This window comes from Xenopus tropicalis, chromosome 7 (assembly GCF_000004195.4).
Source record: "Xenopus tropicalis strain Nigerian chromosome 7, UCB_Xtro_10.0, whole genome shotgun sequence".
In the NCBI taxonomy this organism is placed as follows: Eukaryota; Metazoa; Chordata; class Amphibia; order Anura; family Pipidae; genus Xenopus; species Xenopus tropicalis.
In genome coordinates, this window is record NC_030683.2 from 77557027 (window position 1) to 77571710 (window position 14684).

Here is a 14684-nt window from a genome sequence, read left to right on the forward strand (position 1 = left end):
TTTCTTATTATCTAAGAAATTTATTCTCTTATAAATTATTTTAAGTTTTCATGGATTGCGATTCTTATATTGCACATGAGCTTAGGATGGTGCCACAAAACAATTAACCTAGGAAGAAACAAATGATGAAACCCATTTACTACCAGATGATCCTTCACTTGCATTGTAATGTGGAGTAAGCCTCCCGAACTTCACAGTGTAAAGCAGAAGTGTACCCTGTTTCTTAGAACTGTGTATTTTTCTTAAGGAGACTGTTTGTGTGCACAGAATATACTTTACTTATTGGTCAGTTCAGCATTGTTAGCATGCCTTGTGGTTTCAAATGGTGATTCTCCTGCTATGACTAACAAAGCAGGCTTTTAAATAGGTGAAAAGATTAAATCCTGTCCACACATATAGTCTATGTAAAGAAAATACATCCTACCTGTAATAAGTTAGATTTGCCTTTAACCACAGCCAACTGGCCAGCACTTGCCAGCTCTAGGAGTGAAAATGTTGCAGATAGTCTGTCACTGACCTGACTGGCAGCAAGAAATAGTTTTTTGTTTTTTTTTTTATTTTAGGCAACTGTTACTTCAGCTTCCATCCTAGGCTTGTTGTACAATTAGGTTAAGCTCTTTTGGCTGAGAATAAAACTTTGTATTTTTTACAGTAATATACTGAATAATGAGGGGCAGCTTTACTTAGCAGCAAAAATTGTGTGTCTATATTAGGGCGCATTGTCATTGGCTGACTGGCGTAGGCTAACACTGCTAATGAGACAGCACATCCTGAAACCATTAGAATGCAATAATGCATTGGGAGTAATGGGAGTTCTGCCGCTTACACCAGGCTTTCGGTCTATTGATGTGTTTGTGACTCAAGGACTGCACGGCAGCTTTGTGCATTGTATCAGATTGTGGACTAGGAAAGGAATCATAATTTTACATAAGATGCTATAAGCAGCATAAAAATGTATAGGTATGAAAGAATAACACTGAGAAGCAATCTTTTACAGAAGACTGAATTTCCTGGTGAAAAGGTAAATAGTCCAACTAGGGCACATTTAAAGCAGTTCAGGAAACTGGAAGCTGTTTTGCAATAGCAAATGCCTGTTCGATCAAAGCAAAACCATACACTAATGCCTTCTGGTAAAGTTTTATCTATCATAGTACAAGGGAAGCAAGGACAAGATCGAATGGGGACCTCAGCAGCAGTTTGTGGGTTAAACACCCAGCAAGAGCAGAGACCAAACATCATTAGGCTTTCATCAGTGCAGCCACCACTGCCTTGGCATTCAGAAGGCGAAGATCACAGTAGGTCTGTCCTGTTCCCACAAACACAATAGGCTGACCAGTGATGTAAGTCATGGAGATGGCAGCACCAACCTGAAATGAAAGAAGTATATCAGAGCCTGTATGTATTCTTAATAGATTTGCGATGTATGATTACCACATACAGAGAAGTAACAGATGTAAGGTGGCCTTTTGGATCCATCATAGCTAGAGCCTGAAGATGATCATATAGACCACAGTGGCAGGAGGACAGAAAGAATGTAACATGACAGAACATTTTCTGCCCAGACTTAAAAAGGATATGGTCTCACCATTCCTAGGTTGGATGCAACCCGTTCATAGGTGTATTGTCCCCATCCACTATACACTGGGACCAGTACAACTGCTGGAAAAGTACACTGGTATGTGTCTGCACAGGCATGAGAATACGCACAACAGAACCAAACTAACTTGCATTACAAATCAGCTAAGCTATTTAGTGTTCTGCATTGTGTGCTAAACTTACAAGGGCTCATTTCTATACAATGGGCAAATTTTTACTTTGCACCTGGGCAGTAACCTATCAGACGTTTATCTCATAACATAATTTAGCCCATGGTTTGGCATTGTAAGCTTTATTTATTTCTTACTAAAATGCGCTTATTCAAGGTATGAACTGTTCTTAGTTTCTGAATCATTAACTTAAGAGCACAAAGTTGAAGCTTTGAATAATAATTCTATGATTTCTGCTTGTTCGTTAAAGAGCATTTTTACTAACATATGATTGCTGTATAAATGAAACTACTTCAATTACTACAATTTTACATTAAAATTAATAAAATGCTGTTTCTAGAAATACTCCATTGGAACAATGTCATATTTTGTAGAGGCAGCTTTGGCAGCAATAACAGCTCTAAGCCTTTTGGGATAAATATGTACCAGTGAGATTGGCCCCATTCATTTTCATCATCACTTACTGGAGGTTGTTCAGGTTAATAAGATAAAGCTGTGAGAATGAGAAGGAAACTTAAAAGTCACAGGGGGGTGCCAAATGCTGGGCAACCCCCAGTGATTGTAATCACTTACCTTGGTGCTCCTGTTAAAAGAAAAGCACACCAGCCCAGGGTAGCTGTGAACGAGCAATCCTCTTCCTTTTTCAGTCTTTGCGCCATTTGCGCATGCGCAGTAGAGTGAAAATCCAAACTTCAAAAACGTCATAATTTTCACCCTATTGCACATGCGCCAGTCCCGGGATTCACAAGAATGAAGAGAATCACTCCCTCGCAGCTACCCCGTGCTGGTGCGGTTTTCTCCTAACAGGAGCACCAACAGGGTGTAAAAGCAAAGCAGTTACAATCACTGGGGGGTACCCAACATTTGGCACCTCCCCGTGATTTTTACCTTTCCATCTCCTTTCATGTGAATGTTTAGCAATCTATTAAATATTTAAAGAGGCACTTTCGTGAAAATGGACATTTAATATGATCTTATAAAAATAAGAAGCTTTCTAAATATAAATGAAAAATTCTGTCTCTAAAATAATCATGTCTCTTCTTTACTATCCCGCTCTCGGCAATATGTCTCTCTACAGAAGAGTTTGACAGCTCTACTACATCACTAATGTGGGCTTTTCTTGCCTTAATTTAATTTATTTGAGCTGGTTTTCAGTTAGCTGTAAATTAAACTATGAAACTCCCAACATTAACACCAAAAAGCTATGCCTATAGTGACACCTTCATTCAAAAGTGGAAAAAGTGTGAGATATAAATACTTCTGCAACCAGCATAGTTTTAAGTTCAGTGAGGATCAGTGCTTCAAAATAATATTATCAGAAAATAAATATTTGTAATATTTTTTATTCAAAACAAGAGAGTGTGCTGGGTGCACAGGGTTAAAGTTTCTTATCTTATAAGTAAAATCACTGGTTCATTTCAGTGGTCAGTTACCTTACCTTGTCATCAATGGTGTCAAACTTGGTGAGTACAATGCCATCAATGAGACGTGGCTTATCTGCCATAGAATAATCAGCCAGAGCCTTGTTAAACTTTACCTGTAATACAGAGTTGTCTGTCAAATAAAGTACTGTAAAGGTATTTCATAGGCTGCTATAGTAAAATAACCCTCATACAACACATTATCAAATCCCTTCTGGAGAGGCAAGAGACATGGAATTCCCCAAAACTATACAAATATATACTTCCAAAACTATAATGAGCATCTAAGGTAAATTTTAGGAATAATGCCTATTTACTCCCCTGGATACGCATGGAAGGCCACTTTTGAAGGTCAGTAGGGTGAGATTTGGGGGCAAACACTTATTTGCTGATACACCAATGTTTGCATACACATAAAGACAAATGGCCTCTAACAAGTTGCTTTGCTTCCCTAAACTACAGGCCCCATTGCCATTTTCTTCAAACTCCTTTTGCACACCTTGAGAAGGTCTACCCCACCCCCATATAAGCAAGTTTCCCAAAATTTCATGTCTAAAAGCAGAAGCTGCACTGTGTGGAAAGAGGATTATACAGAGCTATCCATTGCATTAGGGAGAGAGTAAGATAAGTTTGTATAGGGACGCTATGTTTTATGTATGCCATTTAAGTAATATTATTCAAGAAAATGCTGGTGTAGCTAGACTATGGCTACCAAAAGGGGTTTCTGCTGTCAACCAGCTTTAAAGTGCATACCCTGACTGAAATTGCCCAGGGATCAGTGCAATGGGTAAAGCCTTGTCTGTAAGAATGAACCTGTTGCTTGGCTAATCAGAGGGAGGAGAGCAGTCCAGAAGTGGGAACCATCAAATGCCCTTTAAGACTAATAAACCCAAGGATCACTTCATACACTTCAAGTGTTTTAACGTAATTAAGATTATAATATACTGTTGTCCTGCACTGGCAAAACTGGTGTGTTTGCCTCAGAAACGCTACTATAGTTTTTATAAACAAGCTGCTGTGTAGCCATGGGGGCAGTCATATAAACTGGAAAAAAGGAGAGAGGGCACAGGGTACATAGCAGATAACCTATAAAACACCATTGTATTACAAAGATTGTATCTTTTATCCGCTATATAACCTGTGCCTTTTCTCCTTTTGAATGGCTTCCCCCATGGATAGACAGCAGGGTATTTATATTAACTACAGAAGTTTTTCTAAAGCAAACAACTTTTACCAGTGCAGAGCAATAGTACATTATAATTTAATTACTTTGATACATTTTTATTTTTTGGTGTTACTGTTCTTTTAAGTTTTCCTTAAGGAGAATTCATGTAATAAAATGAGGTGCTCCTAAGTACTAACCAGCTGATCCACTGCCTCATTGCCAACTAAAGCTTCCCCAACAAACAGCACCAAGTCAGGTACATTCACTGCAATAAGCTTAGCCAGGGCAGTCATCAGTGGTGCGTTGTCTTGCATGCGGCCAGCTGTATCCACCAATACCACATCAAACGCTTGGTTTCTAGCTGCAGAGAAAAACAATAATTATTTTTTTTTTTTTAAAGGGAAACAACTAAGTTGTGAAAAGGAGCAGATACATGCTGAAAAAAAAATAGATAATAACTTGATACACAGGGTAACTGGAACCTGTGCATAAGTTTTAGAGGGAAGAAGTAAGCAAAACACTGCAAACACTATGTCCAAAAGATGACTGGGACACAGTCAGGAGAGAAATATGGATAATGTACCCATGGTCACCAAGTACTTTGAAAACTTGATTGTCCCATATAGAAGCTATGCTTTGCATCAGTATTTTGCTGTGAAGCTTTACACAGGACAGCATACACAGGACAGCATATATTAAACATACACAGTTGAAGCCAAGTTTGGATCGGCTTCAAAAGCTCATGCTCAGTGTCAGTGATCACTTACAGCAAACTATTAAATAGAGCAAGATGGCACCTGTGAACCAGGAGAAAGGGGACTACTTTTCATGTAAGGGGCAACTGAGGATACAATTGACTGGGCAATGTAAATGGAACACGACCAAGTTTTGTCACAAAAAGACAGAGAAAACAGAGTTAAGGACAAGAGCACAGACCATATATATTATTATGTGAGCCAAAATAGCCCTAACAGTGAACGGTAAAATAAATAATCCTGAAGGAAAGTAATTTTGGCATTTTACTGCCAATAGATTTGCCACATTAGTGCCACCTAAAACACTATATTTATTCTGCAGAAAGCATTACCATACCTGAGAAAGAGCCCTAGAAGCTTTCTGTTTAAGACAGCAGCTGCCATTTTAAGTAGATTCCTTCTTGCAGCTCTAGCCAGCAAGATATTGCTCAGCAACCAGATGCAAAACATTGGGCTGAAGTGCGACATGACGCTTCAGTCTTTCGATTCATGCCAATTATGTGAGTGGAGGTACATCCCAGAGGTGGAGAAAAGCCTTTTGGATACACGAGTTAGATTGTGTGAATCTGAAAGGCTTTAATGGACAGCTTAAGCTGTTTCTTGGTATAAAGTGCTTGATGCGAATATGGAGGGTGTGAACTATAGCCCTAAGCAAATATGAAGAGAGTGGACAGTTTTGGAGGAGTGTTTTAATGCTTTCCTTTTTTCGCAGTGTGTATAATACATCAGATGTCATTTTGTTGGTTATGTACATTGTTTTAGGCAGAAGACTAATTATTTTTCTTTCTTTCTCTACAGAAGTTTTAATGTATTTTAACAGGACACTGTAACACAAGCTTTTATGGTACACTAGTGACACCTTATGGTGGGATTTGGATATGACTCACTTATATGGACATGATATTTTAGTGCAGCGGTTCTCAACCTGGGGGTCGGGACCCCTTCACAGGGGTCGCCTAAGATAATTGGAAAACACATATTTCCAATGGTTTTAGGAATAATTTTATGGTTGGGGGTCACCACAACATAAGGAACTGTATTAAAGGGTCACAGCATTAGGAAGGTTGAGAACCACTGTTTTAGTGCATTATTTATTGGTGAAGTTTTTATTGTCACTTTATCTCTTTGAATGTATTAAATTGATATTTATTGTATATTTATTATGTGTTAACAAGAAAACAAGTTGGTTGTTAATATATGCACTAATATGGTATAACATATATAATACATTTGAATTTTCAAAATTCACAAAGTGATTGGTTCATTATGTAACTCCTGAGGAGAGACAGGTCAGTTAAAAATGTATATAATAAATAACTAACTGCCCTGTGTGAGGCTAGGACTTTTCTAAGGAGAGCAAGACCTGTGTAGTCTACCAGGGAACCAGGCTGGTAAATAAACAAAGTCTGAGCATTGCCATTACTTTTATTATGCACTGTTACAAATTTAAATCTTAAAACCCTTAGTTGTGAATAAAACGGATGGATGTTGCGGTCATAGGTTTTTTTTCCAAGAATACCATTTGATTGAATTCCCACAATATGTACACAAAATCATCTTCGCTTCAAATCATGAGATTATGATAGACAGGATAGAGTTTTTGTAGTTTTCCTCTGAGGCTGTTCTCGGATATCAGGCAATATGTCTGGTGAAAGTGTACAATTCTTATCAGGATTCCCTCAAATGCAGGTGATTATTTGCTTTTAAAATAATCACCTCAAAATACAAAACAAGCTGCCAAGACAAATGCCAGAAAACACCTCATACAAAGAAGTCTATGGAGCCCATAAGCAGACTGGTGGGGCTGTAAAAATCACTAGGGGGAGAGGCATCTAGCACATTGGCCTGCAACTGGACAGCCCTGTAGTGACATACCGTATGATATGGCTTCCATTGCAATGCCAGCAGCATCCTTGCCATAGCCTTTCTCATAAAGCTGAACCATAGTACAGCCTTTGTGCTTCTCAGGTGGATGCCGGGAGTTGAGACGTTGCGTATGAGTACGCAATTGCTCCACTGCCCCTGCACGGAATGTGTCACAGGCAGCAATCAAAACACTGAATCCATTTTCTATTAACCAAAAAGAGATCTGAAAGAGAAAAAAAAAAGTCAGGGAGAAGGCTGAAAAAAAAAAAAGTCAGGGAGAAGGCTGAAAAAAAAAAAAAGCAATAAAAAGTTAAATTTTCAAATCAGAGAACATTAAAAGCAGTGTTCAGATTGGGTGACATTTTTTAGGGGCATATGGGTTGCTAGTCTGCAACTCTCCAGCTGTTCTTACACAACAATGATGGGTATGATGGGACCATAGTTGAGAAATTTCTAAAAGGTTTAAATATTTTGTTGCTCTATGTACCAAACTTGGAAATATTTAAATATTTCCTTGTCCTGCTATAAATATACAGAAAATGACAGCTGCCTGACAAAAGAGAAAAAATCAGCAGCAACTGTTATTTTGACTCCAGTTGTAGTTGTATATTTATTTCTCTCCCTGAACAACAGTTACCAGAATACATGTTCTCCCTTTGACTTTACTTACTTTGGCCAGGTTGGTAGATTTTCCTACACCATTGACCCCACAAAAAGTGATGACGTATGGGCGACGTAGGTGTTGCGCCTCCATCACATCACGCAAGATATCCACTCTGCGTTTGGGCTGAAGTATCTGCACAAGGGATTCCTGCAACGCTTGTTTTACAGATGATGTCACAGCTAGAAGCAAACATGACATAAGAGATCAGTAAGTTACATGCAAACTTACAGTACACTAACATCTAGAATCTTCATTTTTTTATAGTTTCATACTTACTTTCGAACGTTCCCATCACTTTGCCTTCCAATTTCTTAGCCACCGACTCACAGAGCTGAACAGCAATGTCAGCAGCAACATTCTTGGCTATGATGAAAAAAGAGCAGACAGAGGTTTAAAGAACAACAAAGCTAATTCTGCACTTTAGGGCTCTGGCACACGGGGAGATTAGTCGCCCGCGGCAAAACTCCCTGTTTGCGGGAGACTAATCTCCCCGAGTTGCCTACCCCTGCCATCCCACCGGCGAACATGTAAGTCGCCGGCGGGATGGCAGACGCGCCAGCGCGATTTCGCGCAAATCGACGAAAAAGACTCACAAGTCTTTTCTGGTGATTTCCTGAAATCGCGCCGCCGCGTCTGCCATCCCGCCGGCGACTTACATGTTCGCCGGTGGGATGGCAGGGGTAGGCAACTCGGAGAGATTAGTCGCCCGCGAACAGGGAGTTTTGCTGCGGGCGACTAATCTCCCCGTGTGCCAGAGCCCTAAGGAGTATTATCTAAACCTTACAGAGAATGTGGCAGCACCATGTATTGAGGACAGTACTTCCAGGCAAAAAACTTAATCTTGTTATCATAGCCAAAGGATTGGGGTAAATTACGCGTCTGCAGGCAGGGGAAATAATGTTCAGAGAGTAATCTATATGGCCTTCCATTTTATTTTAGACAGCCCTGGCAACTGCTCACCACTAATGAACCCATTCCTAATTTGTCTTAATGTTGTCATGCTGCCCACTAAGCAACACACCATTGACTCATTTCTGTCACCCACTTGTGAACTTTTCCACTAACCAACCAATGAATATATTGTCACTTTACAAATAATTGATATTAATAACTTTCAAGTTCATTTCATAACTGTATCATAAGCTTTCTGAGCGCATTTAACTAGACCTAGTCTCTACTCTAGTAAGTGCATTACTTTATGAATTAAAAACCTATTGCAGATGCCCAAACTTACCAATAAGATGATCTTTCATCTTCTCCAAAACAGGTTCCATGTCTTCCATTGTTAAACTTTTGGCACCTACTAGGCCCTTTAGCATGCCAAACATTCCCCCAAAACTGCTCTTCTTAGAACTGAAAAAAGGAAGGGAGTTAAAAGTTACTGCATCAAGGACAAAGCCAAATTTTAAGTACGTGTAATAATTTACCGTTTACCCTGGGCAGGAGCTCAGAAAACTGCACTGGCCTGGGGTACTTTTTTTTTTTTTTTAGCAAGCACCACAGAGGAGGGTATCAGGTGATTACAATCACTGGGGTTGCCTAACATTTAGCGCCCTCTGGTAAGACTTCCCTTCTCCTTTAAAACTTCTATTGCTTAAAATTTTTTCAGTGAATACAAGCCTACATGGTCTATTCAGATATCAAATACAGGGTTAAATACCTTGATTTTGTAGCAGCTGGAGCAGCTTTGGCTTTAATTGTTGGCAGCTCTTCTTCCTCTTCTTCACTGCTACTGTCACACTCTAAATCAGGAGGATTCCCCTGCATACTTTCACTGCTGTATTGCTGCAAAAGGATAGGATACTAATTTAACATTACTATTTCTTATGTTTAATGCAATGGGGTGGGAGAAACAAGAAATATTTATGCAAAATGAAAACAATGCCTATGAACCTTTACTGATTTGCATATCAGCTTGAGATTCCTCCACTATTAAAGGCCTGATTCTGAAGTAAAAGGTACAAAAAAAAAGTATGCAAAGATACCATAGCCAACATACTGATATCTGCATACGCAGAGATTTGGTTGCATCAGTCACTTCATTAGTGCATCAGTGATCCTTTAACAGGCTGGAGCACTGTTTCCATTTGTACTGGCTATGGAAGGACTGCGTGAAGAAAGGAAACTGCACTGCTTTTGCCACTTACTAGCTCCACAACAGGTATTGCTGAGAAGGGGGTGGTAGTTTTATACTGCATAAAGCAGGTTATATGTAAAGCCCTGCTTCATCTAAATAAAATATTTTCATAACTTTTTAGTAGTACGTGTCAGTGGGTAATTCTAAATTGCTTTTTTGATTGCAAAGGGCCGCCCCTGGGATCATACGATTCACAATGCACACAAACCAAACAAGGTCATAGTACAGTAATCATACGTAAATAGCACTATATAAAAAAAAATATACATAAATACAATTTATGTCACATGACCCAATTAATGGACAAAGTTATATCTTTGTTACAGGACAAAGTGTGGGAACAGTTAGAGCTGCATTATTTCCTGTCTGATGATCTCTGAGGGAGCACACAGCTCATCACTAAATGGTGGCTCAAGAGAAAAAGCGGTAAAAGGGCAATATTTACTATATAAATATATATATATATTCCAGTTTAGACAGCTTCTTTAATTAGACACTTATATGATTAAGTATTAATTCTTATTGTACAGCGCTGCAGAATATGTTTTCCTTTAAAGAAACAGCAGAAAGTCAGAAATACGTATTTGATCCATAGTTGCCTTGTTAAAGAGAATAAGTACAATGCTGCATTGTGTTGTATATTTACCAGAGTTGCAAGGTCATCAATTGGTATTGGTACTTCTGAGCTCCCTTTGGGAGCAGCCTTGCTGTAATCCAATTCTTTATTATTAGAGGCTCCAGGTACCCAAACCCTGGGCTGCTTTCCCTTCTCTTTCTGAGCCTCTGGTTTAGGGGATTTGCTGGAAAAGAATCAAGAGATCATTATCACATCAATAAACAATAACAGACTCAATTAGCTATAATGCTAATTTAGCTCCATTAGCACCCCCCCTAAATAACAGTCTAAAATCTAAATGAGCATGATAAAAGTGGTTATAAATCAGCAGGTGTGGTTTCATGCTACTATCAATTGTATATAATGGTGCATATTATCAAGTGGTAAACCAGCAATACTTTGCACAATATTTGTAAAAAACAAAAAAAAAAAAACTTTTCAATTAACTTGTACAGGCCCTCAGGCAGTTTTCTATCGACACATGAAAGTCTTGTCCATTATAGTGCCCTGAATCAGAAATCTATCTTTTCCATACTTACTTAACCTTGTTCCCTCCTTTCATCTGTTTACGAAAGAACTCCTCCCGTTTGCGCAGCATGATTTCCTCAGCTGTCAGTTCATCCTTGTCCCCAGCTGCAGCAGGGCTGCTCTGCTTGGGTGCAGAAGACAATTTGTTGCTAGAAGTTACAACTTCAGAGGCTGGTGCTGGGATGCAATGCAAAACAATTTTAAAACCACCATCCTTCTATATGTAAATATTAAATTAATTCACTCTTCTAATTTCTTATGAACGGGGTCATTAATATTTGATAGTAAAAATACACCTAGTGCTGTCATATTCAACAAGCTAGTGTTTTAAATTAACGGACTGATTCTTAACATATGTGTATGCTGTTTAGGATGATGTCTTACTATAATAGGCAGCAAGAACTAAACTGGGGTGCATAGATATGTATAAGCCTAAACACAGTTTTATTTCCTACTCCTGATATAGGTCTTCTAAGAAAAATGTTAAAAAACATTGGTTACATTGATGATCAATGTGTGAAAAAGTAAATAGTTAATTTAGTTTAAAAAAAAGGCAACAGCTTATCAAGTTCACCCCCTCCAAATGCTTAGATAGGGTTTAGTTTACACTTAAAAGCTGCAGCCTGTTCTTTCTAAGGGCTGTGACACACGAGGAGATTAGTCGCCACGCAACAAATCTCCCTTGTCGTGGGCGACTAATCTTAATGGCTATGATTAAGTGTATATTTACACGAAACGCGTCAGGCGTATTGTTTTTTTTGGAGTAATAAAAATCGAGTTTTAAGCAAGCCGCTGTGTCCGGTGCATTTGGAGCCCTTTTGCATATGCGTGATTTCGCCTTCCCCAGCTACAGGTTCGGGGCTCTGAGCACCTGAACCACTTCTGAACAACGGTGAGTTCTTTGCATTTAGGATTTCACATTGTGAGAGCTGATATGATGGTGTTGGGAATTTGACCTAGATCAACTGTGAGACAGATCCGGGGTTTGTACACCCGGATCTCTCTTTTGTATTTGGTACGTTTTATTTACTTGATTTCCTGACATTTGAGACATTTAGGTTAAATTAATTGAGCCATTTCTAAGTTTAGGTTATTACCATTTCTTAGTTTGTAGTGGGCGACTAATCTCCCCGAAATGCCATTCCACCGGCGAGAATGTAAATCACTGGTGGGATGGCATACGCGGCACCACGATTTCCTCTCAAGGCAACTTCGACAAATCGCGAAGTTGTGATTTACATTCTCGCTGGTTGGATGGCATTTCAGGGAGATTTGTCGCACAGCGTCTAATCTCCCCGTGTGTCACAGCCCTAAGAGCAAAAGCACACAATGAGATTTGCTGCCCACAGGACATGCAGAAATGCATCACAAATCCAAAGGTGATTGGCAAGGCATTTTCGGATAGAATACAACTACAATTACTGATCTCATACTGATATCTCAAACTCAGCTCGACTATTAGAAAAAATCAAATATATACACAATGATGTTAACTTGGAGAACTGTGGTTCAACTGCAGTTATCCCATGCTACTACGAGTTTCACCAAAGCAGTTCCCAACTTACATTCTTTTTTGGATGCCTTGTTTTTCTTGTTATTCTCCTTCACTTTGTCTCCTGGCTTCTCGATCATGGACTTTACAGTTTTCTGGGACTTTAGGGACTGTTCAAATCTTTTCATGGCGGGAGGAGCCCGAGCTTTGCTGCTTTCCTCTGCCGCTCTGTGGAAATACTGAATTATTATAGTGTAATATATATATATATATATATATATATATATATATATATAATCTCTGTACAAGTTGTAAGGGCACCTTTGAACATGTTTACAATAGAAACACGCTTCTGGCATATGCTGGAGAGATGCCAGCCCGTGAGGTAGAATAAGCACTGCATACTGCTAAAGTGCAGCTCACATATTTTAAACAGAAATAAATCATTTGTGCTATGCTAAATCTGTACTGAACTACTTCAAATAACAGTGTTAATAAAACAGCTAGATTCATCTCCAAACCGTTAATGACAGAGCCATATGTCTTCCAGACATATGACAGAGCTCTACGTTTAAGTTGGATTTGGTTGGTGTAAGTGCAGGCAGGCGACATAAAAAGACAAAGATTTGCTGCATCACCACATACTGCAGAGCATGCATTGCTGGTGCATATGATGCAAAGGATGTCAGGACATTGTAATCTCACTGAAGTTAGCAAGTGTATAAAGATTGTCAGTGTTCCTCCACAGGACAATAGGACTATAGGACAATAGGACTTAGCAGGCAATAAGGCTCCTCTAGCTTCAGCCATAGTGGGAAGCCTTCAGCATCATGTTACAATCCTGCATGTGCCCCCAGACTTACAAACTAAAAACTACATTAACAAATGTGATGGAATGTGATGGACCCTAACACAGGGAATGGATATAAAGGGAGGAAATTGAATCCTAGCCCCAACACGGCAGAACCCAGAGCAGAATATATAATTTCTAAATATTTGTGTTAATTATTGTTCGTTAACCAAACCTTGTAAAATCGATAAAGGGATATGGACCCTACAAGCCCTGACCATAAACACTCTAAGCATTTATCGGAGGTGAGAGTTATAAATAGTGATTTTAAAAGAATTACTTTACCTAAGGATAGTGTTAAAATCATCTTGAAACTCAAAGGACCCATTAAGCAACCCCAGTGTTCCATTGTGTTGTATCTGATTGCGATATTTATCTCTGAACACTTTATGAACATCATCTATCAATTTATCCACATAAGTTAGGGTTAAAATCTTTTGATATCCAACCTGTAAAAAAAAAAAAAAAAAAAACACTTATAAAGAACTTATACACTCTGTATTCAAACTGTTAATTAAAACACAACCCAGGAGACTATACTTTTACAGGTAACTCAACAGACATACAACATATATCTTAATAGGACACTTACCACAAACACCAGTTCAAACTGGTTATCAAGCTTATATTTAAGGGTAAGGGAGTCATGGTTATAGTAGTTGTTGCCTCCTCTCTCCTAAAACATAAAAGGAAGACAGTAACAGGGCTGAAAACAGAAAAATGTTAGTTATTTGTACCATTCATTTTACAGATTTTTTAGCCCACCCCAACTTTAGAAAATACCAAGGTCGCAAACATACAAACAGCTGTGGGTAGATCTTTTTGGGCACCTATCATATAAATATAGTTTCTCCTCAAGAGGTGCAGGCTAACAGAACGTAAATTCCAGCTGGAGAAAACAATATTTTTGATAGAATGTGCCTATCGCAAGCACTATGTCCCCCACCCTAGGAAGGATCTACCTGGCAACTAGCTTATGAACATAAGTGCCCCAGCACGTGTGTAACATAGGATTGTGGGGCAGCGTCTGCCAATCACAAGCATAATAAGTAAGCTGGGGCACTTATGCACAAGCGTGTGATGAAGAATTGGCCATGGGCAGCACAGCCCTTAAAAGAGGCACTTTCTTGCAAAAATAGTATTTTTCGTGACAACCTGAGTGCTACTTTAATACCCACACCTCCAGTGGAAGAAAAATATAGCTATGATAGGTGCCCTTTAAATATACAAAATGTCCCAATAAGATCTCAGAATTAGAATTGATCTAAAAGCTAGAGTGGGCAATTATCAAAAAGAATAAAAAACCTGTTAGGCTGACCATACATGGTAAGATTTGCTTGTTTGTCGAGGTTGACAAACAGGTGGATCTCTCCTCCAATAAGCTCACCTAAGGTGGGCGATATCAGAGAAATTACAATGAAGAT

General features: G+C 38.9%; 1 protein-coding gene across 2 annotated transcripts in view; it reads right to left on the reverse strand.

Annotated features, from left to right (window-relative positions):
* Positions 1 to 14684, reverse strand: part of srpra (SRP receptor subunit alpha) — a 16663-nt gene continuing 1979 nt past the window's right edge. For both annotated transcript variants that reach the window (XM_002940386.4, XM_004916036.4), the window contains exons 2-14: positions 13853 to 13936; positions 13546 to 13709; positions 12484 to 12638; positions 10930 to 11095; positions 10421 to 10574; positions 9298 to 9422; positions 8872 to 8990; positions 7914 to 8000; positions 7644 to 7816; positions 6983 to 7196; positions 4550 to 4713; positions 3205 to 3303; positions 1 to 1367 (exon numbers count right to left, since the gene is read on the reverse strand). In XM_002940386.4, coding sequence (XP_002940432.3) covers positions 1239 to 1367; positions 3205 to 3303; positions 4550 to 4713; positions 6983 to 7196; positions 7644 to 7816; positions 7914 to 8000; positions 8872 to 8990; positions 9298 to 9422; positions 10421 to 10574; positions 10930 to 11095; positions 12484 to 12638; positions 13546 to 13709; positions 13853 to 13936 — 1833 coding nt within the window. In that variant the 3' untranslated portion in view covers positions 1 to 1238. The remainder of the gene's footprint in view (positions 1368 to 3204; positions 3304 to 4549; positions 4714 to 6982; positions 7197 to 7643; positions 7817 to 7913; positions 8001 to 8871; positions 8991 to 9297; positions 9423 to 10420; positions 10575 to 10929; positions 11096 to 12483; positions 12639 to 13545; positions 13710 to 13852; positions 13937 to 14684) is intronic.